At 41.6% G+C, this 27768-nt stretch overlaps 1 protein-coding gene across 2 annotated transcripts in view; it reads left to right on the plus strand.

Annotated features, from left to right (window-relative positions):
* PTPN11 (protein tyrosine phosphatase non-receptor type 11) overlaps window positions 1-27768 on the plus strand; it is a 69518-nt gene that overhangs the window by 22344 nt on the left and 19406 nt on the right. For both annotated transcript variants that reach the window (XM_049865590.1, XM_049865592.1), the window contains exons 3-9: window positions 625-819; window positions 2702-2894; window positions 4520-4636; window positions 5254-5367; window positions 20366-20462; window positions 22983-23062; window positions 23194-23352. In XM_049865590.1, coding sequence (XP_049721547.1) covers window positions 625-819; window positions 2702-2894; window positions 4520-4636; window positions 5254-5367; window positions 20366-20462; window positions 22983-23062; window positions 23194-23352 — 955 coding nt within the window. The remainder of the gene's footprint in view (window positions 1-624; window positions 820-2701; window positions 2895-4519; window positions 4637-5253; window positions 5368-20365; window positions 20463-22982; window positions 23063-23193; window positions 23353-27768) is intronic.

The raw sequence follows: 27768 nt of genomic DNA on the forward strand, positions 1-27768 counted from the left end.
CTATTCTTTCTCTTAGCCTATTGTTTTTGAGCTTTATCCATGTTGTCATATATACATAAAAACAACATTTCTTTCTCTCTCTCTCTATATATCTCAGTGTTTCTTTTTTTAAATGCTGAGCAGTATTTTATTGCATGAATTTGCTACTATTTGTTTATCAGTTCTGGTTGATGGACATTTGTGTTTTCAATTTTTTTGCTGTTGTGAGTAAAGCCCCAATGAACATTCATGTACAATTCTTTTGGTGGCCGTACATTTCTTTTGGGCAAAATACTTACGAGTAGCTTTACTGGATCCTAAGTTAGGTGTATGTTTAACTTTAATTACATGGTTCTTTGATTAATTAACAACGGGAAAAGTTATTATCACTTCATATATGCAATTTGGCAGCCACATTCTTTCAAAATGGGAGATGCATAGGAGAAAGGGACTAATAAATAGGGCCCTTATGTTGAAATGGCTGAATGTGCGTCATTTTCACCCATTGCATTTGTACAGGGAAGGTATAAACTCTTCCCTTGAGTTTGTTTCAACATTCAGGTGAAATCTAATACTGAACATTAGCGCCGTCTTTATTAGCATAGCTCTTTATTTTCTTTTCCCCCTTCCAATGGACTATTTTAGAAGAAATGGAGCTGTCACCCACATCAAGATTCAGAACACTGGTGATTACTATGACCTGTACGGAGGGGAGAAGTTTGCCACTTTGGCTGAGCTGGTCCAGTATTACATGGAACATCACGGGCAATTGAAAGAGAAGAATGGAGACGTTATTGAGCTCAAATATCCTCTGAACTGTGCAGACCCTACCTCTGAAAGGTCAGTGACACTTAGTAACCATAAAGTCTCAGGCATCTGTGCGTTTTCCCTGGGCCATGTCTGTGACACACACGCATTACAGGGGTTTGGTTTGTATCTGTTTCTCAAGCTGTAATCTTTAAAGCTTCACTAAAGTAAAAATGACAGGATCAGCTTATTCTCAGAGGATTCTTTTCTTGGAAAAGTTTCTATTAGTGTTACTTACACTCCTTTTACAGCATGCTTGGACTGTTCCTGAATATACTTGGTCCTGAAGTAATTTTGAGATTTATTGAACTTCAGTTAATAATCTTTGCGCATTAGAGGAGAACATGGTAATGGAGACTCCAGGGTAACAGCTGTTCTCTATGGTAGCTCTTCAGCAGTTATTCAGCAGCTCCACCAACAGATGTCAGCTTAAGCTCAGGAGTGGAAAAGCAGAGAACTCCGAGAACTTTCATCGGTTCTTTGGTGCTATGTCCACAAATATGTGAAAATGACCTTGCAGGGATGGAATAGTATTTTTTTCAGGGATCTGTCCTCTGCCCCCGTGTTGGAACTAAGCTGACAAAAGCTGGGACTTGATGTGTTTGTGTTGATTTAACGGATTTTCTTATTTGCAGTCTCTCTCTGATTCGATACACGTTCAGGGTCTCTTAATTAAGTCAGTATGTTTTGTATTTTCAGGTATGTTTCTTCATACACATTTATTTCAAACCTGTCATGTGCTGATAATTTATTTTTCTAGCTACCCTTGTAGCTTCAAGCGGAAGGCTGTCAGCCAGTTCTGCATAGCTTATTTCTAAATTTTCCTCTGTTCAGTTCAGCGTGGATGAAAATAACTCAAAGTATATTCCTTTGGTGATGAGCCCTTAGCATTATGTGCCATGACAGCACCTTGCTTTCTTACGAAAATCCTGAGAGAAGGAAGCCACATCATTAACAGGGCTATGTTAGGGTGTTTTCCGTAGTTCCATAGTTGACTCAGACTCAGTCCTTGGATGGCCCTACATCAGGTTGATCTGGTGTGCTGGTTAAAAATGCAGATTTCAGGGCCCTATCCTGACTTAGTGTATCAGTACCTCTCGTTTTGGGGCCTCAGAACCCACATCTTTAGCAAAATCCCTCACACCTACTCTAAGTCTTACATGCATTAAAGTTTGAGATGATAACCCAGTATACAATCCAAAGGTGTTGATAGCAAATTTGGAGGCTGCTGAAGTATAGGTTGGAAATAGGGAAAATTTAGGATGTTCGAATTAATTTATGATGAACATCTTTCTTTATGTAGTGTTCACAGGCCAAAGCAAGGGCCAAATAAAAAAAAAAAAAACCAAACCTGTTGCCGTCGAGTCAGTTCTGACGCACAGCGACCCCATAGGGTTGCCAAGGTCTTTCTACCGTGGAGCCACTGGTATTTTTGAGCTGCTGACCTTTTGGTTAGCAGTTGAGCATTTTAACTACTGCATTACCAGGGCTCCTTAAAGCAAGGGCAAACATTCAAAATGATTGTCCATCTCTACCTTAACTTTCTATTAGAATTTCTTTAAATGGGTGTGATTGAATAGTTGGTCTTTTTTTGGCTTGGGCAATCTGAAAAATGATAAATTGTATTTTTTTAAAAGACGAGAGATTTAAAAGAAAATGAAAATGATGAGAACATGTCTCCAAATGATGGTGGGCTCCTTTAAGAAGTTTTTATTGTCGTTCTTCAGATATCTGCCACTTTTCCTGCCTGTTTGGAATGTAAATTTTGCCTCAGGAGGAAGCACTCAGTCCCTTGAAGGAGGGATGTGTCTGTTTTAATTGTGTTTAGGAGTGCTGACTCTAAATGGTAGTCTCGTGAATGAACGTTGGGAACTCTTGGTGGGACAACAGTTCATTTTTATTTTTAAAAATTTAGGTGGTTTCATGGACACCTGTCTGGGAAAGAAGCCGAGAAATTACTGACAGAGAAAGGAAAACACGGCAGCTTTCTTGTGCGTGAGAGCCAGAGCCACCCTGGAGATTTTGTTCTCTCTGTCCGCACTGGAGATGACAAAGGGGAGAGCAATGATGGCAAGTCTAAAGTGACCCACGTCATGATTCGCTGTCAGGTAAAGGCCCAGCTGTGCTCCGGGCGTGGCACAGTGTCGTCTTCCGGTGATTTCCCCGCTGGGAGAAGATGCACACTATCGTGTCCAAAGTCAGATTTTCCTTTGCGCCTTTAGTCAAGGGCTTCTGCACTTTTAGCTCATTGTTTATTATGATTGCTTCATCATTTCCAAACTGCACGGAATTATTTATTTCTGGTCTGTCTCTGGCAGGTTAAGTCATGTCTCAGGGCATCACCTTGTGCCCTGCAGAATCAAGTCTATAGCCTGTTTGTTTGCAGCTGAAGTTGGCCTCAAAGTCTGTTTCTAAAGTGATGGCCTCAGTTCCTTCTTAAGATTGCCACAGTCTAGCCTGTGACTGCATTGCCTTCGTATTGCAGGATTACTGCATTGAGGCTGAGAGAGTTGAATGCGGTATTTCTTGTTTTTAACGTGGTGGCTAGACCAAGGAGGTCATAGTCTCCTATGTTTGTTTGTTTAACAGAGTTTCCTAAACAGATACTGCCTATCCACTTAATGCTTCAGTTTTTTTACTTAAACGTTTTTTAACAATAGTTTTTTCAAGATATAATTCACACACCATACAATGGATTTACTTTAAGTGTACAATTCAGTGGTTTTTAGTATATTCACAAAGTTGTGCAACTGTTAACATGATCTAATTCCGGAACGTTTCATCATCCCAAAAAGTTATATTCATATTAGTAGTCACTCCTCATTTCCCCTCTCTCGTCAGCCCCTGGCAACCACAAATCCACTTTCTGACTCTATGGATTTGCCTATTCGGGACATTTTCTATATACGAAGTCATACAGTATGTGGATTTTAGTGTCTAGTTTCTTTCACTTAGTATGTTTTCAAGGTTAATCCATGTAGCATGTGTCAGTACTTCATTACTGTTGTAAGTTCTTAGTTAATTTCCAGAATTCTGAAAAAGTTGATTTTGACAATTTTTTCCAGTGTTCTTGCTTTTATGGAGGACTGGATTTTCAGAGGTCCTTACTTTGTCATTCTGCAAGTGCTTCCCCTTTATAGTTTGACTTTAAATAAAGGTTGGTACCTATATATCTTCCTAGGACTTTGTGTTTTCTGAGCTTATTTTTCTGTTGTTCTCCTTAAGTAGCCTACTCTGATCTCTGTCAGAAATAATTTCCTGGTCTCTGTTAATAATTTCCCTTTTAAATTGCCATTAGAGGATGAAATTAAAGATGTGTATACTAGCCTTCAGTGCTGTCTCACCAGCCTTAGAGTCCATTGTGTTCAGAGAGAAATAGTTATTTTCCTTCTATTCAGCAGCCTTATGTATAGGCATTTAGCCTGAGTATAGTAAAGAATAACTCCTTTTCCTTTCTCTAACTATTTGGTTAACTCATGAGGGAGAAACTTTTTTGTGGACTAGGAAACATGGGATTCCCATTTAGCGCTTCTCACGCACCCCACAGTGATACGTTCTTTCACATTGAATCAGACTCTCCATTTTCATCATCCTTGTTGGCTTCCATTCCTTTATACCAGTACAGCTGTTTGATCTTCACATTCCTGGGGGAAGAGTCAGCTTCTGTACTTGAGTTGGGAAGAACAATAGCTTGACATAAAGATAACAAAACATCATTGTTTTGTCTTGGAAGGAACTGAAATATGATGTTGGTGGAGGAGAGCGGTTTGATTCTTTGACAGATCTCGTGGAGCATTACAAGAAGAACCCTATGGTAGAAACATTGGGCACCGTTCTACAACTCAAGCAGGTGAGCATTTGGGAAGCTAAAACTCCATCTCTTTATAGAGTGTTTTAAATCCAAACCTGCAGAAGTAGAATAGCATCCTGAATCCCATGTCCCCACCACCCAGCTTCAAACATGGCCAACTCATCAAATTTTGTTTCATTTATACATCCACCCACTGCCCACCTCCAGATGGTATATCAACTCTGTAGGTATCTGTTTGACATTATAGAATTCTTAAAGCAAGTTTTCACCAAGTTCTCATTGAACATCCACCTTTCGTTACTTTGAGGTGACCACACTCGTTTTGGAATTGTTATTTCAAAATTCACCCTTATGACTTAGTGGTAAATGATGCCATCTCTTGAAATAATTTTGTGTTATATTTGTAAAGGAAAATAGGTTTGAATTTATATCGACAGAGTAAAGTATGTGTGGAAATTGAAGAAAGATATATTTCCTGACCAAACAGAAAAGAAAGTGAAACTGTGTTTGAAAATGTTCAATGTGAATGACTGTGTCCTGTAAATCCCCTGTCTTTGCTTTTATGATTACCAAGATAGAAGTCTTTTTTTTTTTTGCATTAATACCTTTTTCTTTAATATTTTGTTTGTTTCACACCAATCGCTGAACTTGATTAGCCCCTCAATACAACTCGTATCAATGCTGCTGAGATAGAAAGCCGTGTTCGAGAACTAAGCAAATTAGCTGAGACCACAGATAAAGTCAAACAAGGCTTTTGGGAAGAATTTGAGGTAAGCTATTAAAAAAATTTTTTTAGAAGAGTTATTAGATCCTGTTTCTAATGGAAGAGAAGTTGGAATTGGGTTGAATCACTTGAATCTGCCATCCTTTCTTAGTTTGGCCATTGATTGGCATGAAGGAAGTTGCTGGAGGGGCTTCTTTTAAATAGAAGGGCCCTGTGTTCCAGGAGAAGGGAGTTGGCCGTTAATATTAATAGATCAGCTGGTAGTTCTGTTTGACTCTTTTGGTTTGGACTGCTAGCCAAAAGCCCAGAGAAACAAAAGAATCTGTAACCCTTTTGGAAGGTATCTAGCATTTGCTGTGATCTTTAAAAGAATGTATAACCTCACTGCAGTAAGTAAAAGAGAAGTACCTCATGGTGGCTTTGATTTGGAAGTTCAGATTTATAGCTTTGGGAAGTTAAGTGAATGGGTTTCGTTCCTGAAACCAACTTGGGTAGGAGAATGTCACATGGGAATATCCTCTTTCGGTTGCACTCTGGTATGTCACTTACCAGTTGATATTGTCATCTTTATCTCCCACTCTCTTTCATTGATAGAAGACTTCCTCAGAAACAAGGATTATGGTGTTTTACCTTCACGGTTAATCCTTGTACATCGCACAGTGCCTAGGACATAATAGGAACTCCATAAATGTCTGTTGAATGAATATTTACATTTGACTAACATTAAACTGCATTATTTTATTATTACTGCCCCATTTATGGGAATGATTATTCCATATTTTTCATAGGACTTGAAAATTTACAAGTATTTGCTGCATGAATGAATGGGCAAATGAAGTCCTTTCAGTCACATTATATCAAACCAAATTGGTGAGATAGACATTATCTCCATTTTGCAGATGAGGAGTGTGAGGCTCAGCAAGGTTAAGTAAACTGTCCAGCCTCCATGCAACAAACTGACTGAATTTCGGCTCTAGAGATGAGTACAAATAGAACGTTCACAGTCAGCTTTGCTCAACAGGAACTTGAACTCGGGCTTACTCTTTCACTCAAACATTATTTCTTAAGCTGCATACTAGGCGTGGAGAACAAGATGGACAGGGTGTCTGCCTTCAAGGAGCTTTTAGTTGAGAGAGGGAATAAACTGATGAAAAGCATCACTGGAAAAGCAATGGTATTTCACTGTTCTCTTCACTCTCCTCGCTGCCTAGATAATGCAGGGCAGCGTTTCAGTAGTCATTCCCTCCATCGCACTGGTTTCATGCAGTCTTCAGAAAGCCTGGTGAGGTAAGGTGGGTAGGTACAGAGGTTTTAGAAACCGTACATCAAAATTTGCATAAAAAAGTAATTATTTAAAACATTTATTATGGAAAATTTCGTGTGTATACAAAAACAAAGAATAGTTTAGTTACAACAATTTACCTGTCACTGAAAATCAACAATTTTTGCTAATGGCCAATCTTTTTTAGCTTTACCCTACTCGCTCCCCGAGGCCTGCTTACCTTGAGCCAAATCCCAGATGTCATTTTATTTGAAAACATTTCATTATCTCTAAAAGATAAGGGCTCTTTAAAACAAACAAAGAAACAAACAACTGAAATACCATTTTCATACCTAAAAATATTAACAATAATTCTTTAATATTACACATAGTGACTGTTTCACATTTTTCTCACACTCACATACACACACATATGTACCATATTTTCAAAAATAATGCACCCCTGTAAATAACGCGCCCACACATATAACAACCAGCGTAGCGCTCTTTTGAAAATAGTGCAGGGGTGGGGGTTGCATGGTTGGCAAAAAAAATCATATATTTTTATTTGTGTAAAAATATGGTTATGAATTTATAATTTGTTTGAATTGGAAAGGGCTACTTTTTTTTCACTTTGTTATGGAAAATTTTAAAATATAAATGCACGTAAAGAACCTCAATGTTCTATTACCAATTTTATAATTTATCCCAAACACCGTATCTTTTATTCATAAATATTTCCAAAAGATAAAAAATTCTTAAAAATTAACCAAAATACTACTACTGCATCTAGAAAAGATAAAATTTATTCAAGCACCCATTCATTGTTCAGATTATACTAGTTGTCTTTAAGTTTGAAAAAATTTGTTGAATCATGATTTAAATAAGCTCCACACATTGTGGTTGATTGATGCATTTCCTAGGCATCTCTGTTTTTTAAAAATCTTAAACCTCTTTGATCTTTTGGTTACCGCTTCTCTCTCTCTCTGGCTTTCTTTTGCTTTTGTTGTTGAAAAAAACAGGTCCTTTGTCATGTGAGACCTACTAATGGTCTGATTTTGCTGATTACATCTCTGTGGTAGAGTTTAACCTGTTCTTCATCCCTTGTATTTGTATTTCTTGTAAGTTGATACATCTAGAGGCTTTATCAGATATAGATTTTTTTTTTTTTTTGGCAAGACTGCGTATGTGGTGGTATCAGGAAGTACATATATCCTGTTGTTTCTCTTTTTGTTTTGTTAGCAGACAATGAAAATTATTCCCTAGATCCATTCCTTCATAAGAAGTTGTAAGATAGAGATATTCTCATTTTATCACTCCTTCATTTATTAGAGGGATATTTCTATAAGAGAAACTGTCTATCGCCAAGGCAAGATAAATGATGGATTTCTTTTTACTAAGTGGTTTTCAAAATAGGATTCTCCAGTTTTTTTTTTTTTAATGTATAATTAGTTTTCTCACTTTCTCGTGTGGTGAATTTTTACAGGGGTATATGTTTCCATGTCAAAACTGGAATCAGCCATTTCTCCAAGGAGTTAGCTTCTCTTATTCTTTCCTCCCTCCCTTCTCTTAGTTCCTTTAGTGAGTGGTGGTATTTAGAAACTGTAGTCTGGACACCAGAGGTGCTCAATTCTAGTAGTTTGGTTGTTGCTTCTAGGCCTTCTCAGGTATGAAAGCTAGAAATGGACGGATAGAACTGGAAACATTTTTTTTCTCCCTTGAAATAAAATACATTATGAGTCAAACTGAAAATTCCATTTCAAATTCAGGACTTCAGGGTTTTTATTAACTTCATTGATATTACTTTTTTATCTCCTTTCTTCTCTGACAAAAAAATCCCACTTCTCAAAGCCATTCATGTGGTTACTTATTTGGTTCATTCCTTTTTCTGCATAGTACTCCATTGTGTGAATATACCATAGTTTAGTCAGTCTATTGATGGGCATTTGGGTAGTTACAAAGAGAATTGCAGTGAGTAGCCTTGTGTATACATCTTTTTGTAATCTTGCTGATTAACTATTGTTAATAACATTTTTAGGGTCCATATTTAAAAAAATGTTTTTTTTAAACATTTTTGTTCATCTTTAACATTTATATCATACATGATTTTGGTTAGCATATATAAAATCTGCAAAATACTCTTTTTAATTAAAATGGGAAGATGCCGAACCTCTTTGGTCAAATATAAGAAATAGTGAGCTATTTTGCAATCTAGACCCATTTTAATTTTATACTTCCTTTTAAAATGGTAGCTGAGGTGCTCATTTGCATAAATGACTTTTCTTTTAAAGTGACTTTATAGACTTTAAAAATACATCCGTGAGGTGGGGATCTGGTACAGCAGTGGATTGTCTACCATGAGGTTCACTTGGGACAGTGCTTAGAGGACAAAGTCAAACCTTCCCAAAGAGTTTGTGGCAGTTGGGGTGTTTTTCATGATCCCATTCGTGGGGTCAAGATGTAAACTTTGAAAGAACTCCTAGCCTGACTTTTCTGGCCATGGGGAGAGGGTTAATGCTAAATGCTGACGTGATGGTTTCACTCTGTAGCAGCTCATGTTCAAGTCGTCTCTTACACACTATTAACCAAAAGGGGAAAAATTGGAGTTGACTTTAGGGGGAAATGGAAAAAACCGAGATCACATTTGTACTCTACAAGTTCTTCTTAGAGGCCAAGCTGAGATGGTAAAATGCACTAAATCATGTAAACCAAAGGGATATCTAAATAGCTGATTGTCTGCCTCCTAGATCTCTTATGGACCTCTGTCTCGAATTCAGTCAGTTTCCAAACTGGTTGGGGTCAGGGGAATAAGGCTGAGAACAGAATAAACCATTTATGGAAAAAATGAGCTACTTGGAGGCAGGTGCTCATTATAATCTAAATCCTCAGAAAATAAGTTTGAGCCACAACAGTAAGGCAGTTGTAGTTTAGTAATTGCACCTTAGTTTCTCAGAAGATGATAAATTTGGGATTAGTTTCCAGTGTGTTCCAATGGTCTTTAAGATGGGCCAGAGTTCTAAATTGCAGTGCCATTGGCAAGTCAGCTTTGACAGCCATTGTTCGTCTCTGCTTGACTTCCTGGTTTTCTATAAAACTCCATGTGTCATTTTATAAGAAGACACTTGTAAATAAAAAATTTATAAGAAATTCATAAATTACTTTGGCTTTCAACACATCTTAAACTATGAAGTCTCTTGTGACGGTATGGTTCATTTTCTCCTTTGCTGCTGAGATACATGCAGGCTGATGCTATTTTTCTAGGATATGTTCTATGGCCAGGAGGTTGCAAATCCAAGTCTTTGGTGTCTCCTAGCGATTGCCTGTATATAAACATCTGCCCTTCCTGCGTATCTCTGCTCATGAATGTAGAGAGGCAGATCATATTTCCAGATTTGTTTGGAGGAAGTAAAGATCTACTCAGATGAGACTGACACTGAATAAATGAAAAGGCAGGCTACGATTTTAGAGTTTTGTGTCTATGAAATGCTTGTTACCTGAAACCTGAATCAACCCTTGTGGTTCATGGCAGGTACATATTGTGTGGCTGTGTGTAAAGGATGTTTACCCTCTCTGTGCCTGTTCCCCACTTTGGATTCCTGTACACCCGAGCTGCCAGGGGGCTGTGGGGTGAGTCTGGCCGCTGCATCTGACCTCAGGGTGCTGCGGGACCCAAGTTGGGGGTGGAGATCTTGCTGTTGGCAGTCTGCTGGCCCTCACCCCTTCCCTTTACCCTCCTCTCTCATCTCACCATCCTGTCTGTATCCAGTCTGTCTGTCCTCCACTCAACCTGCTTCATTCTGCTTTTTTTTCAGACTGATTGCTCTGCTCCTTAACTCACAAACCTTACTTCTAGCCCCTTTCAGGTATTTAAACCAGCAGCTTTCAGTCTTTGTACCAAAGTTTCAGAGAAATTCTCATTGGCTTGGATGCCATCCATCCTGGGTCCAGAGATCACATACAACAAATCTGTCTCCAGAGATCACCTTGTCTGGGGGAAGAATAGTTCTCAGAGGTGAGGAGGAAGGAGTTGGGCAGACATCCCAATAATATCTGTCACAATCAATAGATGCCGATGGTGCCAATGACTTGTTCTGTCATTCACCCAGCAGATATTTATTGAACACAGACTGTATGCCAGGTTCTGTTTTTGGCTCTGGGGATGCAGCAGTGAGCGAGTCAAAGTCTTTGTCTTTATGGGGCTTATAGTCAATTGGGGAGATAGATAGTAAACCAAGGAGCAGGTAAATAAATACTCAATATGTGAGATGGTGTGAGTGTTGAGGAGAAAAATAAAGTAACCAAAAAAAACCAAACCCACTGCAGTCGAGTCGATTCTGACTCATAGCAACCCTATAGGATGGAGTAGAACTGTCCTGTAGGATTGCCAAGGCTGTGGGTAACATAAAATGGGAGTGCTCTACACTCAATGAAGAACAGCTTTCTGATGGTAAAAAAGTGTAGAGGAATGTTCCAGGCCTTGCTTTGTAATATTCTGCTTTACTATCTGTCTTAGTCATCTAGTGCTGCTATAACAGAAATATTACAAGTGGGTGGTTTTAACACAGAAGTTTATGCTCTCACAGTCTAGTAGGCTAGAAGTCTGCATTCAGGGTGCCGGCTCCAGGGGAGTCTCTCTTTGTCAGCTCTGGAGGAAGGTCTTTGTCATCAGTCTTCCCTTGGTCTGGGAGCATCTTAGTGCAGGGACCTCAGGTCCAAAGGATACATACTGCTCCCAGCACTGCTTTCTTGGTGGGATGAGGTTCCTGTGTCTCTCTGCTGGCTTCTCTCTTTTTTTTTTAATCTCAAAAGAGATTGGTTTTAGACACCATCTAATCTTTTAGATCTCATCAGTATAACTGCCAGTAATCCATCTTATTACATCATATGATAGGATTTACAACACATAGGGAAATCACATCAGAAGATAAAATGGTAGACAATCAGACAGTCATACAAGGAAATGATGACCTAGCCAAGCTGACAGATATTTTGGGGGGTCACAATTCAATCTATGACGCTATCATACAGTTTATTTTCATTTGGAGCCCTAGTTGAAGCTTGGTGGGTATGCATTTTAGTCTTTGAGATCCTGTACCCACATGCCTGAGAGGATCTAATTCAGGTTTGCAGTGCTGAATTTCAGAAAAGGTTTTGGTTTTTGAACCTTCTGTTTCTGATTAAGAAAAACAGCAACAAAAACTATTAAACTGGAGTTTTTTCCTAGTCCTTTAGAACTTGTTTTCCTGGGTAATTTGATTTTTTTTTTTTTTTTAAAGAAAAAGCCCAGCCTCCTTCTGTTACACAAGCCTCTCTTCTCTGTAATGGTCTGAAGCTGTTTCCAGTTTGCACAGGCATTGCAGTCATGCCACCGACAGCATGACAGACGTCCTAGATCGACCAGCAGCTCTGCTAACCTCCATGTCTCTAGGAGAAGCTAGTACCTATCTTCAGACCCACAGCCCATTTTGATTTCTTTAAAGTGATTACGTCCTCCTTAGGGGAGCTATAAATTCTCTCTTGAGATGGTTAAGTTCTATGGAAACAAGCCTTTCACGGCACCCCAAAGCTGTGTCTAGAATAATAAGTCTTGTTGGTGATCTCTAGCGGAAATCTTCCCCTGTGACTAAGCAACACCACAGTGAACAACGGCCCCCACAAACCTCCAACCTAATACTTAAAAATGCCCCAGCAATGTAAGCTTGAGCTGGAACCAGGACTTTCCATCCTAGGCCTGTGCTCGGAGTTGCTTAACCAAAAAGCCGCTGCCTTCCTGTGGGCAGAGTGTTTTAGCCATTAGGGGTTTTATCCACAAGCTGAATGTTCCACTCTGAGACATTCCCTGGTTTCCTCGGGAATATTTCTTTTACAGCGGCCATCTCTTTCTTTTGTTCTTTTCCCTACAGTGGTAACATTTTCTCCTTAGGGTCGTTTTTATTTGCAGAAGCTGCTTGACGTTTGTATAGAAAATGTTAAGAACTGAGGTGTTTTTATGTTCTTTAACATCTCTGCCGAGCCTTTCCCCTTTGCCTTTAGTTGACTTTGCTACTTTCTGTACCTGCCATTGTCCTTGTATCCTCGTCACTGAATGGACCTGTGCTGTGGCCTTCGTTTCTTCTCAGTTCCCTCCTTCTTTAACCTTGTAGTATGACTTCCAATATAGTGAAACGATACTTTCAGAGGACACCAATGGCAAGATGTCTATTTATAGTCTGGAGGCAGAATACAATCTAGGGAAAACTCCCCTCTTGCTCTGAGGGCCTTCATCTGATTGGATGAGGCCCACCCACATCATGCAGCATAATCTGCTTTACTTAAGGCCAACTGATTTCATCATGTGTACCTACTTCATACCAGCAGCTAGCCTAGTATTTGACCAAACAACTGGGCACCATAGCCTAGCCAAGTTGGCACATAAAATTAACCATCAGAGATGGAAACTAGCATCGATTGTCTGTTTTGTGCTGCATGTTGGACTAGGGACTTTCATAAAGTCATCTCATTGCATCCCCAGATCTTACAAGGTAGAAGGAGTTATCCCCGTTTCTAGAGACAAGGAAATAGATGCTCTGAGAGATGAAGGTCGTTGTCCAGGACCACTCAGGTGGCTAGCGGCAGAGACTGGTATCTAGCCTGATGCCTGGGTTCAGGCCCTCATCACCTCAGAAGACATGAGCCGCTCTTTTGCTCTGGCCTTTCTGCCTCTTGCCTCTCCATTCACCTTCATCTGTTCTCAGTATTTCTCAGTTCACTTTTCTGCTCAAAAACCTTCAGTGGCTCCCTGTTCCCTTTAAGAGGCACAGGATTTTCAGCAGTACAGGACACCTGTTCAGACCTCCATTTTGAAGACAAAGAAATGGAAACCCCAGGTGTGTGACTGGAAGACGGTTGGCCAAGGTTGGAACTTGCAGGACTTCTGACTCTAAGTCTTTACCACAGCACGCTTCCTTTCACTTAACCATTGAGAGTCTTCTGCCCAACTTTCAAGGCCCTGCGCCATTTCTTTCTCTCTCCTTCTAATCCATTTCCCACCACTTCCTAGCTCATAGCTTCTGGACTCCTTCAGCCTCCCACAAACTTGCTGGCCTCTTCAGTTACTGGGGTGCCTTCCTTTCTTACTAGTATCCATCTAAATCCTTTGCCTGCATCAAGTCTCAACTCCTCCCAGAAACCTCCTTCACTTACTTTTCATGGATCTCACTCCCAAATTCCATACCACATCATTAATTACACACTTAATTATAGATACCGTTTGCTGCTGTTTCGTATCTCAGAACTTGCTCTCCAGGGGCCATGTCTTTTTAATTTGCTTTCCTGCTTATATTTCACCTTGTTGGAGGAAAGGATGTGAGTTGGCTCACAACAAGCACCTGGAAGGAAACCATATCTTATGTTGCTTTAATCTGTCATGGTGCTTTGTAGGTGCTTATCGGTCAATTGGGACCTTCTTTGGTGTGTAGGCGGGGCACTATTCCAGCCTTTTCTTGCACTAAAGTAAGGCTAAGTGAGAACCATGTGCACCTCAGGAATGGATCTTTTTTGTAACCCGGGGACTGCTTGTTCAGTGGTAGAATTCTTCACTTTTGTGTGAGAGATCTTGGTTCAGTTCCTGGGCAACACGCCTGTCTGTCACTGGAGGCTTGCCTGTTGCTATGATGCTAAACAGGTTTCAGTGGAGCTTCTAGACTAAGACGGACTAAAAAGAAAGCCCTGGTGATCTCTTTTCAAAAATCAGCCAATGAAAACCCTGTGGAGCGTAACGGTCTGATCCTGTTGTACATGGGGTTGCTATGAGTTGGGGGCCAACTCGATGGCAGCTCACAAAAGCAAATGGTGATCAGAGTTTCCAGCTGCCCCTTCATTTCCTGGATGGACTCGTTCAGGAAGCACTGCCCCAGTCTACTGCAGAGACGTGGTGACAGGCCGTGCTGCGTGGTGTCAGGAAGTGGGTGCTGTCACTCGTCTGTGGTGCCGGGTAATGCTGCAGAGTTCGCAGAGAAGAGAACTGAGTTAAAAATTGCAGTGTTCCTCCGCAGAGAGGACAGATGCCAAAGGAAAACAGAAGTCCATTCAGACCAGCTAGAGGCCTGGTTTGGGAGCCTGCCCAGGCGGTTACCGCTGTCTTAATAATTATTCATGGCATCGAAACCAGCGCAACCATCTGCCTGACAGCCTTTCTCAGCCTCCTTTCTCTCCTTCAGGAGGCGAAAGCCATGAGTGGGGCGTGATACTGTTAGGAGGAACTTTTACATTTTTATTAATTTCTTTTTTTAAAACTATTTTATTGGAATTTTCAAACATCCCCCAAAGTAGAGAGAATAGTATGATGAACTCCCTTTAACAACTAGCTTGAACACTTATTGCAAATCTTATTTGCTCCATCTCCATCCCCTCTGCCATCCCACCCAATACATCCATCCTTGGAGGTTTGTTTCTAAAAGTAAAGTACAGGCAGTCCCTGGGCTCCAAATGAGATCCCTTCCTAAGGCTCATACGGTTCTCGCTTAGCCTCACTTTAGTGCAAGGGATTTAAAAGCTGCACATTCTTCAGCGAAGGTGACTGCAATGAAGAATTTGTTGGCAGTAGGGGTTGGTTCAGTCCTTTCAGTGAAGGCAAATTTACGTAACATTAAAGGGCAAGTAGGATCAGATGTCTGTAACCCCGGGACTGCCTGTAATCGTACATCTTGGTCTGGCCTTCATGGTCAGTGGCATTATTTTTTTTTTTTTCTCCTGCAGTGATGTGGCCCTGCTCCTCAGAGCAGTGCAGAGAAATGGCCACTAGGTCATGGTCATGGTCATGGTGCCTGGGGATCCTGGCCCTCCCGATTCCTACACTGCCTGCCTCTGTCCTTGACCCTGTGCCTTAACTTTCATTCACGAGATTATAGTCGAGAGCCAGGCCCGGCGATCTTCACTCAGAGGACCTTAGAATCTTGCGGTGGTCTTTTCTGTTATTGGGTCACAGTGACTTAGCATTTAGACCAGCAGGGGGCCGGGGGATGGGGAGCAGGGATGTTGAATGGCCATAAATGTAGGGATGGTTCCGCACAGTGAAAGATTATCCCCTCCACAGTGTTAGCAGTGCAGTCACTCCTAAATGTGTAACATAGATCGGAGGGTTAACTTTCTGTTGGTGCCCTTTAAGGGTTATAGTTTGATACAATCCCTTTGGCTCTAGGTCCGATTTGACTCATGCATTCAGTTTACAATAAGCACCTGGAAGGGGACCATTGCTTGTGTTGGTTTAGTCCCTCGTGGTGCTTTATAAGTGCTTGGTGATCAGTTGGGACCTTCTGGTGACCAGCATTTCCAGCAGTCCCTCCATATTCCTGGGTGCCCCTGGTCCTTTTTTTTTTTTTTTAATAATTTTTATTGAGCTTTAAGTGAACGTTTACAAATCAAGTCAGTCTGTCACGTATAAGCTTAATATACACCTTACTCCATACTCCCACTTACTCTCCCCCTAATGAGTCAGCCCTTCCGGTCTCTCCTTTCGTAACAATTTTGCCAGTTTCTAACCCTCTCTACCCTCCCATCTCCCCTCCAGACAGGAGATGCCAACACAGTCTCAAGTGTCCACCTGATACAAGTAGCTCACTCTTCATCGACATCTGTCTCCAACCCATTGTCCAGTCCCTTCCATGTCTGATGAGTTGTCTTTGGGAATGGTTCCTGACCTGGGCCAACAGAAGGTTTGGGGACCATGACCGCCGGGATTCCTCTAGTCTCAGTCAGACCATTAAGTGTGGTCTTTTTATGAGAATTTGGGGTCTGCATCCCACTGATCTCCTGCTCCCTCAGGGGTTCTCTGTTGTGCTCCCTGTCAGGGCAGTCATCAGTTGTGGCCGGACACCATCTAGTTCTTCTGGTCTCAGGATGATGTAAGTCTCTGGTTCATGTGGCCCTTTCTGTCTCTTGGGCTCATAGTTGTCGTGTGACCTTGGTGTTCTTCATTCTCCTTTGATCCAGGTGGGTTGAGACCAATTGATGCATCTTAGATGGCCGCTTGTTAGCATTTAAGCCCTGGTCCTTTTTGAGGGCTCATAGATTAGGTTGTATTACTCGAGAAAATTAGGCATCTTGCATCGTCTGCCCAGCTCTGCATCATCCTTTTGCTGTCAAGGCCCATGGAGAATGGGATGGAGACACAGTGACATTCATCCTGATGGGGCATTAGCAGCTTTTTGTACCCCAGGGTCTGCTGGCGAGAGGGAGGTTCAGAAGATCACCACGACAAGATGGTAACCTCCTCCAGGCCAGGGGCTGTGGGCTATTCTTCTGGCTCTTTGAACCATCAGCCTGGTGCCAGGTGGGAAGCATCCCTTAGCAGATGATAGTTGATGATCCCAGGGGCAGGGGGTAGTTGGGGAGTTTCTATGGGCAGAGCACGGAGAGTCACCACTTCTCGGTTCTTTTTATTTTCATTCTGACTCTAGATGGATGTCAGCCTTCCTCTGTGTGAAATGAAATGTGTTGAGACAACTTGGGCTCCAGGCGCAGATTAGGCTAATGGGCACTAAGGAAGGAACTGGGAGGAGAGATGCACTGTTAGTCATTATTAATCCATGACAGCTGCCAGCCAGCGCCCGACTGAGCCTGGGGCACAGCTCTGGAAAGCTCTGGGCCACTCCTTTGTGGAAGCTCCTGGGCTCAGAGACTGTGAACTGTTCAAGCCTCATATCCACAAGGAAGAGGCCATTAGGAATTTCAAGCAGGATAAAGGAAGCTTCTGGCAGACCTGAGTGAATGGCCCAGCCAAATGCCATGGTTATGGAGGATTTCCCTGGGCCAGAACTCTGGGGTTCATTGTGACCAGTGTACCCATAGAGGAAGGTACTAGGGACAGTGGGCTCAGTACTGCTTCACACTGAGTGGGTCAGGAAATGCTTCTCAGAGGAAGGAAGTATTTGAGATGGGTCTAAAGAATATATAAAACTTACTAGTCACTGGAGCCCTGGTGGCGCAGTGCTTAAGAGCCTGGCTGCTAACCAAAAGGTCAGCAGTTTGAGTCTACCAGCCACTCCTTGGAAACCCTATGGGGCAGTTCTACTCTGTCCTGTAGGGTCGCTATAAGTCAGAATCAACTTGACGGCAATGGATTTAGTTTTTTTAGTCACTAGGTGAGCAAGGCCAGTAAAAGGAACTCTAGGCAGAGGGAATAGTATGTAGGCATGAAGAAATATGGTGAATTCAAGACCTTTGAGCATATTTTAGTATGGCTGGAGTAGAGAGAGTGCTTCTTGAGCTTCAGTGTGAGTTGGGGTGTCTTGGGGATGTTGCTAGTATGCAGATTCTGATCCAGTAGGTCTGGGGTGGGACCTGAGCCTCTGAGTTTCTAATCAGCTCCCAGGTGACGCTGCTGCTCTGCAGACCACACTTGGAGTAGTCAGAGCATAGAGCTCATGTAACAATTAAAATTTTATAGCAAATGCCAGCCTCTCCTACACACAAAGCCATATTCCACGCATTGTGACATACTTTACCTGTATCTCCTTTAATCCTGGCACCAACCCTGTGAGGTAGGTATTAGGATTATCCCTCTTTTACATTTGAGGAAACTGAGCCACAGGCAGGTTAAGTAACTTGGCCAAGGCTATAAGCTAATAACAAAGAGCAGGGTCGGATTCCGGCTCAGGGCCGCCTGACTTCAGCTATTACTCTGTTCCGTGGCCTGCAGGGAAGCAGAGGGCTGAGGTCAGAGCCAGGCCTCGAAGGCAGGACCCATTAGCTCCTGTGTGGTACTGAAATGCTTGGACTTGATCTTGAAGGCAGAGGAAGCCATTGAAGGATAATTAAATTGGCAAATCTGACAGGATTTGACTTGCCTTTGGTATAGATAGTGCTGGCCACGTGCCCACCACAAGTGAAGCATCAGGGAAAGTTTGGTTCATCAGTGAAGGCCTGAAGGCTTTGCTGCCAAGTTTGTTTTAAATCAAGAAGCGAATTATTTCCTAGCCAACAAAACAAACCAAAAAAAACCCATAGAACTCTTTATTGTTGTTGTTTCTATTCACTTGGTTGATTTTTAAGTGAATGATTCAGTTCGTAGCGTTTGAACTTCATTTTGAACCTCACCATAATGACCTGTCTCAGATCCAAGACTGAACCTTCCTCTTAACACAGCAGATTGGTTGGGTAAGACTGGCTCACAGTGCAGAGGAAACACCAGCTCTGAGAAGGCACACGGCTTTAATGACTTAATCAGAGATCAGTTTTTAATTTGATCATTTTTTAACTTCACTGTCAGAGCTCTACATAAGTTGTATTTTGCTATTGTTCCAGGTTTCTGCTAGCTAAACACTTTTGTTACAAACTCTGTGTCAAGGCTGAACATTGTGTTTTGAAACTGATAGTTAAACCAATTTAAAATCCTGACGTTTTTGTCTGTCTGTGAAATTCAGATAAATGAAAAGGAAACGTAACAGGGCTGCCATGTTGTGTGAAATATTGACTCTGTCTCTCCTTGTAGAAATCTTTAAGGGGTAGCCATTTTGGCATTTTATGTGTGTGTGTGTGTGTGTGTATATATATATGTTTTTTTTAGGCTACCTTTCACTTTCTTGATTTGCCTATTTTGATTTCCCATTATTGATTCAGCTTAAAAATCAGGCTCGCTTGAGACTAGTGATCCCTTGAAGAGGTACTTTTGTAATTTTCAAAATGAAACCTCCCTGTGAATATACTTCAGCCTGGCTCGTTGTCCACCTTCCTGTCTGACTCTGCAGCTGGCCCTTCTCTCGACTTGCCCAAACCCCTTCTTCCTTTGGGGGCAGTCCTGTCTGTAGCTGTCTGGTCAAGAATCTCTTCTTTCCTGGATCTTGCTCCTTACCTCCTTTCCCTACCAAGATGCCTTTCTGGCTGCTTGCTTCAGGAGCCCAGGCGTGCTCTTCCACACATTGACTTCTGGTCAGGTTTTGCCAGGGGAGGGCATAGTGTGTGTGTGTGTGTGCGTGTCGACTCAGACATGGGTCTCTGTCTGTGGCACTGACATGGGTTTTTGGTCTAGGAGGACTCGAAAGCCTTGCCTGGATCCCACGATCCAGTGGCACCAAAAACACCTCCCACTGTCCTCCAGTGTCCAAACTGGGAAACTGTTGTTTGCTCTGAATAAGTCAACAGTAAAAGCAAGCAGACTGTAAACTCCTCAAAAACACGGGTCACATCTCTTATTTGTATATTCTATACCGATATTTGTTGACTTTCATTTGTAAAATAACGGTTACTTAAAAATTTTTTTTTAAATAAATATTCTATTTATTCCTTGTAGGAAATTTAGGAAAAAAAAAAAAAAAAAAACAGGTAATAAAGAGAAGGAAGAAAAATCCTTCATAATCCCACTGCTCTGAAAAAAAAAAAATCACCGTCACTTCTTTGGTGTATACCCTTCTGCCGTTTCTTACATACATAGATGATTGCAAACATGGTTTACAGCATAGAGTTCTGAAAGTTTGACCTTTTTTTTTTCCACTCAACACTTAGTTGTGAGCATCTTTCCAAGGCATTAAATATTCTCCTAGGACATCTTTTTACATGGCTGTAGAGCATTCCTTTGTATGAATGAGTGATAGTTTGATTTAGGCAGTCCTTCCCCGTTGGACATTTACGTTGTCTCTAACGTACTGGCACTGTCAACACTGTTAAGGTGAACATCCTTGTAACTACTGCATACAGCTCTGAACATCTACTAGGATGAATTCCTTGTGGCAAATGCTGAGCCAGGGCTTTTTCCTTTCTCTTTTTTAAGCTTTTGACACAGGATCGTATTTACTTTTGTTTCTCCTAGACACTGCAACAACAGGAGTGCAAACTTCTCTACAGCCGCAAAGAGGGCCAAAGGCAAGAAAATAAAAACAAAAATAGATATAAAAACATCCTGCCTTGTAAGTATCAGTATCCTGCTCAGTGATTTTTGATCCCAGTACCCCCATAACTTTTTCTGGGGGCCATGTGCCCTTCTCCGCAGACCCATGACAGTGAATGGGCAATGCGTACATAACGTGTATATATTTCAGCGTGCAAAAGCTTTTTGTTGTTGGCGTGTATGATCAGATTTGAAGAGCATTATGCTCTAATGTCTTATAAGATCAGAGCCATCCATTCCATCAGTTCGTGTAAACCCATGCCGTGTGAATGTCTGCAAAAAAAAATAAACCAAACCCATTGCCATCGAGTTGATTCTGACTCATAGTGACCCTATAGATCTGAGTAGAACTGCCCCATAGAGTTTCCAAGGCTGTAAATCTTTACGGAAGCAGGCTCCCACATCTCTCTCTTGCAGAGCAGCTGCTGAGTTCGAACTGCCAAACTTTCGGTTAGCCCCCAAGCGCTTAGCTACTGCATCACCAAGGCTCTTCTTTTGCCACACACATATGTATATATACATGATGGTCTACACATATCACTTCTGTATGTGTATTTGTAACTCATTAGGTGAGAATGGGAGGAGGGAGAGACATAATGCTAAGGGGGGGGCGGCAACAACGAATTTGTAGAGAAGCAGTTGGAGCCACAGTGTGGTCCCAACAACCTGGGAGAAGCCTCTTCCTTTTTATATGTAGGTTTTCACTTCCACTCAGGGGGTCTAATGGTACTCATTCATAAGATGTAGGGATGTAGGAAAAGATGAAAGAAACAATAGTGTGCAGTGTGTTATAGGATATTGCTTCTCCTACCCCCTTAAAGATTCCAAGCAGATGTTTCCCCTAATTAACATCTCATGTCTTTAAAGGTGGGGCATCTGAGGCAAAGGAGCAGTATTCTGTTAAGATAGACAACTATATTGCTAAGTCCCATTGTGAAATATGTTGCCTAGGTTGAGCACTTAGATTCTTACACCAATAATGCACTTGTGTATAGAATTTGGTCAGTCAATACTATCAGAATTTTTGTCTTCTAGGTTGCTTGTCTCTTAGTTAGATACCATATTAGCCATCTATTGCTGTGCAACAAATTACCTGAAAATGTAGCAGCTTAAAACAACAAATATTTATTATCACAATTTCTGTGGGTCTGGAATTCAGGCGGCGCTTAGGTGAGTGGTTCTGGCTCAGGGTCTCTTACGAGGCTGCAGTCAGCATGTCAGCTGGAACTGTGGTTCTTTGGAGGTTCGACTGGGGAAGGGTTGGAACCCGGCTCACTCGGTTGTTGGCAGGGCTCTGTTTCTTCGCAAATGGGTTGCCTCACTAGCTCCCTCAGAGCACTTGCTCCGAGAGAAAGAGAGCGAGTGGGTGTGCACACCCAAGACAGAAGCTGCAGTCTTTTTGTCACTTGATTTTGGAAGTGACTTCTGTTGTTCTTGTTAGGTGCCGTCGAGTCATTTCCGACTCGTGGTGACCCTACGTACAACAGAGTGATACACTGTCTGGTTCTGAACTATCCTCACAGTCATTGTTAACTTGAGCCCATTGTTGCAGCCACTGTGTCAGTCAACCTGGTTGAGGGTCTTCCTCTTTTTCGCTGTCCCTCTACTCTACCAAGCATGAATGATATCCTTTAACCGCGTTCTATTTGTTAGCAGGGAGTCACTGAATCCAGCCCACCCTCGAGAGGAGAATTAAACTCTTAACTTTTGAGGGAAAAAATAGCAAAAAATTTGCAGACATATCTTTAAAACCACTACAGATACTGTATTTCATTCTGCTTAAAACTTTTAAGACTTTTTATTATAGAAATTTTTAAAGATAGGTAAAAGTGTATAGAATAGTATTAAGAACCCTGGTGGTGTAGTGGTTAAGTGCTACGGCTGCTAACCAAGAGGTCGTCAGCCGTTCAATATCTGCCAGGCACTCCTTGGAAACTCTATCGGGCAGCTCTACTCTGTTCTATGGGGTTGCTATGAGTCGGAATTGACTCGGTGGCAGTGGGTCTTGGTGGGTACGCCCCCGTTACTCAAGTTTCAACAATTATTGACTCATCTATACTCTGATCTACTTCCCCCCTTTCCCCAGATTATTTTAAAGCGAATTTCAGACATTATGTCATTTTATTTGTGTTTTGTTCTTCTTTTTAACAATTTGTTTAGAAATTTTGTTCTTCTTTTTAACAATTTATTTAGAAATGATTTTCGACTCACAAGAAGTTACAAAAATAGTACAGAGAATTTCTGTGTACCCTTCACCCAGCTTCCCCCAATCATAATATCTTACGTAATCAAAACATTATCAAAGTCAGGAAGTTGACGTTGGTGCAGTGCTGTTAACTGACTTATTCAGTGCTTTATTCTTCTTAAAGTATCATGGAGGCATCATGTTCAGCTTCTTGTTTGGTCATTTGGATTTTAATTTTTTATGTGATTTTAGCGTGCAGTAAACAGAATTTGGGAGAGGCTGAGGATTAACTGGTTTGAACTGATTTTCCCTGAAGTGGTGTACTTCTATGACTGTAGTCTCTCTCTCTTCCAGTTGATCACACCAGGGTTGTCCTACACGATGGCGATCCCAACGAGCCTGTTTCAGATTATATCAATGCAAATATTATAATGGTAAACTCTGTTTTTCACAATCTTTTCCGACTGTACAATGCTCGCCTATTTTTGTATCGTAAGCCGCCCTTCCTTGTGTCCCAAAAGCAACTTTGAAATGTTTGAAGGAATTTTTCTTCCTATATTTCTAGCCTGAATTTGAAACCAAGTGCAACAATTCAAAACCCAAGAAGAGTTACATTGCCACCCAAGGCTGCCTGCAAAACACGGTGAACGACTTCTGGCGGATGGTGTTCCGGGAGAACTCCCGAGTGATTGTCATGACAACGAAAGAAGTGGAGAGAGGAAAGGTACGGTACTTAATGCTCTTCTCTTCTGACAGAATATCTTAAAACATTGGATGTGTCAGGTTGGCTGTGTTAGGAATTGAATGAACAAAGAGCTTATTCGAACTTACTCTCTGGTGAAAAGGGAGTAAGAGAAACCTGATTGTGATATATCTTGGTATACTTTGTTTCTTCAACTTGGGGTTTGTTGAGCTTCTTGGATCTGTGGATTTATAGATTTCTTCAAATTTGGATATTTTTCAGCTGATATTTCTTCAAATATGTTCTCTCTCGCTCTGTCTTACACACACACTCTCTCTCACACACACACACACTCTCTCACACTCACTCTCTGTCTCTGTCTCTCTCCCACTCCATCCTGGGACTCCAGCTCATGGAGGCTTCATTCATTTTTTTTCATTCTTATTTTCTCCTATGCTTTATTTTGGATAGTTTCTTTTGCTTTGTCTTTCAATGAATCTTTCTTCTGCAATGTGTAATCTGTTGTTAATCCTATCCAGTATATTTTTTGTTGTAGATATTTTTCATCCCTACAAGTTTTATTTGGGTCTTTTTTATATCTTAATATGTCTCTCCTTAACATGTGCATGGTTTCCTATCCCTCTTGAACATAGGAAAAAAAACCAAAAAAACCAAACCAAACCTGTTGCCATTAAGTCGATTCTGACTCATAGAGACCCTGTAGAGTAGAACTGCCCACCTTTTGGCTAGCAGCTGAGCTGTTAACAACTGCGCCACCAGGGCTCCCTTTTGAACATATGAAGTACATTTATAATAACTTTTAATGAATGTGCTTGTCTACTAATTCTGTTATATATGTCGTTTCTGGGCCTTCATTATGGGTCACATTTTCCTGCTTGTTTGCATGCTGGATAATTTTTTATTTGATACCATACTTTGAAAATTTTCTGTTAGGTGTTAAATGTTTTGCTTTTTATTTTTCTCTTAAATGATTTTGACATTGTTCTGGGATGTAGTTATTTGGAAGTAGTTTGATCCTTTCAAGGCTTGAATTTAAGCTTTGTTAGGTGGGATTGTCACGGCCTTCAGTCTAGGGCTAATTGGGCCCACTTTTGGGTACTTAACCCGGTGCCTGTGTATTACAAGCTTTCTTGACTCTGTCTGTGGGGAACATGAACTATTTTTGAGAACTCTTCCTCCTGTTCCTTTTGCCTGTTTTTTCCCTAGTTTCAGGTAGTTTCCTTACATGTACGCATTTGATCAGTACTCGGCTGAAGACTTGTGGGAACCGTCTACAGATCTTCAGAGCACTCTCTGTTCAGCTCTCCTCTCTCTGGGGTTCTGCTCTGTGAATTCTAACTGCCTTGACTTCACTGAATTCTCAACTCTTGTCTCCTCAACTTGGAGATCACTGGGCTGTTTTGGTTCCCCCTCTCTGTGTTACAGCCTGGGGACTTTTCTTTAGACAACAAGTCAGGCTGTCATAGGGCTCACCTCATTTGCTTCCCTTCTCTGAGGGATCACTGTCCTGAGCTGCATGTTGTCCACTGTCTGAAAACCATTGTCCTGTGTATTTTCCAGTTGTCTAAGGTGGGAGGGTAAATCTGGCCCCTGTTGACTCCATTGTGCCCAGAAGCAAAAGTCGGAAAGGGAGTATACGAAGGCCTACCTAGTTCCTTCAGGTGATGAGAGTACTGTTTAAAAAGCATTGATCTCACTGGTCATGCAAATTATAATTATATCATGACTTTTAAGCATTTGAAACAATTAATTTGAAATATCCAAATGATTACATTCACGTAAATATTCAAGCACATTACAGTTGAGGTAAAAGTTGCCTGTAATGACATCCCTGGCCTCCCATTTTAGTCTCCTCCTCCAAAGTGAAAGCTCTGTTACCAGCTTGATGTGTGTTCTTCTACACTGTTTTCTCAGCATTTACATACGTGTTTATCTGGATAAGGGCCCTGGTGGCACAGCGGCTAAGTACTTGGCTGCTAACTGAAAGGTTGGTGGTTAAAACCCACCAGCTATTTTGCAGGAGAGGAGACCTGGCAATCTGCTTCCATAAAGATTAAAAACCAAAAACTCAAAACCATTGCTGCCGAGTTGATTCTGACTCATAGCGACGCTACAGGACAGAGTAGAGCTGCCCCATACGGTTTCCAAAGCTGTAATCTTTACAGAAGCAGATTGCCACATCTTTCTCCCACGGAGTGACTGGTGGGTTCAAACTCCTGGCCTGTTGGTTAACAGCCTAGTGCTTAACCACTGTACCACCAGGGCTCCTTCCTGTAAAAATTGCAGCCTAGAAAACCCTGTCTACGGTCTGTTCTACTGTCATATGGGGTTGCAATCAGCAATGTACTGTATATCCATGTATAAATTGCACGTACACAATATGTACTATAGAAATATATAGTACTGTTTTCTGTTTGGATTTTATCCTGCATCTTGTCCCTTCCCCCATGCAGCAATATATGTTCTGACTTCCTCTGTTAGCACATACCGGCCTATCTCACTCTTCTCAGCAACTGGGTAGCGTTCCACGGGGTGGATGTACCATCATTTCCGGAACCGTTTCTGCCCTGGATGAATGTTTATGTTCCCAGTTTTTATTCTTACAAACAGTGCTGAAATGAGCAGTCTGATCTTGGTCTTGCCCTTGTGTCCTGGTGATGAGTGTTTCTCTAGGTTAGATGTCAAGAATAAGCATTGCTGGACTGTGGGGGGACACATGCCTTACATGTTAATAAGTCTGACAGACTGCCCTCCAGTAGTACCCATCTCTCCTCCCTCTTTACAACATTGCAGTTTTTTAAAAATTGAAACACACCACACCTAGAGAAAAGTAAACAAGTCTCATGGAGTGTACAGTTATCCCAAAATCTGTTTTCCCAAAACCAGCCCATCCAGGTGGATTTTTTTTTAATATGGAAGCATTACATGTTTTTGTTCGTGTTCTAGTTCAAGTTCATTTTAAGATATGCTTTAATCGGTGTATGTAAGAATCACATGGAATGTAGCAGTCACCCCTGTAAATTAAACCTAAGACGGGTCAGCTTTTGGATTTGTGAAGGACAGTGTGATTTTTGTAAGATTTTTTTTGTTGTGCTCCCAGTTAGTATTCTTTGAAAAAAAATTTTTTTTTCTTTTTTTGTGGTAGAACATAACAAAACACTTGCCATTTCAATCTTTGTTATGTGTACAAACCAGTGACATTAATTATATTCAGCACGTTATGCAACCATCACCACTGTGTGTCTCCAGATTTTCTTGGAATACTTTTGAGGCCAGACCTAGTTGTTGTGAAACAAAGCCTTCACCCAGCAGCTGTCTGCAGTAGCATTGAGTGTTCTTGAATTACTGGGCAAGTTAAAATGTTCTCATAGTTTGTGCTTCAGGTGGGTGTTCCCTTCTCTAAGCATGGGAAAGAAAACTGGAGCCCTCTGTCCTGGTCAGTGCCTGACAATTTGCAGGCGGCTGCCAGTTCTCAGAGAACTTGATGGCTGTGAAGAAAGGGTTCTTATGTCATTTCGCCTCTGAAATGGTGAAGAAAGAGTTCTCATGTCATCTCAGAGAAATCAATATCGGTCCCTTTCAGAGGAGCTGTGGGAAGCGCTTAGAACAGACAGACATTGGGCCAGACCACCCGCCATACCCCTCGCCACTCATGTCTGCCCGCTTTCCCATTCTTCTTCACTCTTCGGGGAGGATGATACGATGGGCTTTTATTCCCTCTACAGGCTTTTCTGAAAATTTACTCTTGGTATCCCCAGTGCACAGAAGAAAATCCAGCCCATAGGCTCCCTTTGCTCCCTGGGCTGTCATGTGAAAGCTTCAGTATCAGTGTGCACATATTAGGATTTGCTTGGAAAGCTGGGAGGAGGGCTCCAGCAACTTGCACATGTTTGAAGCCAGCTCGAACATTCTTTTCGAAGTCATGATTTAACTTTTTGTCCTCTTTTAAGTTTTCTGGAGTGACTGGGAGCAGTGCTTAGAATTGATTGGCCAGTAACAGCATTGAATTCAATGACTATTAGAAGTGTTCATTTGGGGAACATAACAATTCTGTCAAATCTGTCAAAAAAGTATTTGGATCTCAAACAATGCTTCAAAGGTCAGCGGAGCAAGGGTGGGGGTTTGGGGACTATGGCTTAAGGGGACTCCTAAGTCAATTGGCAAAATAATTCTATTATGAAAACATTCTGCATCCCACTTTGAAATGTGGCGTCTGGGGTCTTAAATGCTAACAAGCAGCCATCTAAGATGCATCAATTGGTCTCAACCCACCTGGATCAAAGGAGAATGAAGAACACCAAGGTCACACGATAACTATGAGCCCAAGAGACAGAAAAGGCCACATGAACCAGAGACTTACATCATCCTGAGACCAGAAGAACTAGATGGTGCCCGGCCACCACCGATGACTGCCCTGACAGGGAGCACAACAGAGAA

Source organism: Elephas maximus, chromosome 22 (assembly GCF_024166365.1).
Source record: "Elephas maximus indicus isolate mEleMax1 chromosome 22, mEleMax1 primary haplotype, whole genome shotgun sequence".
NCBI classification, from domain to species: domain Eukaryota; kingdom Metazoa; phylum Chordata; class Mammalia; order Proboscidea; family Elephantidae; genus Elephas; species Elephas maximus.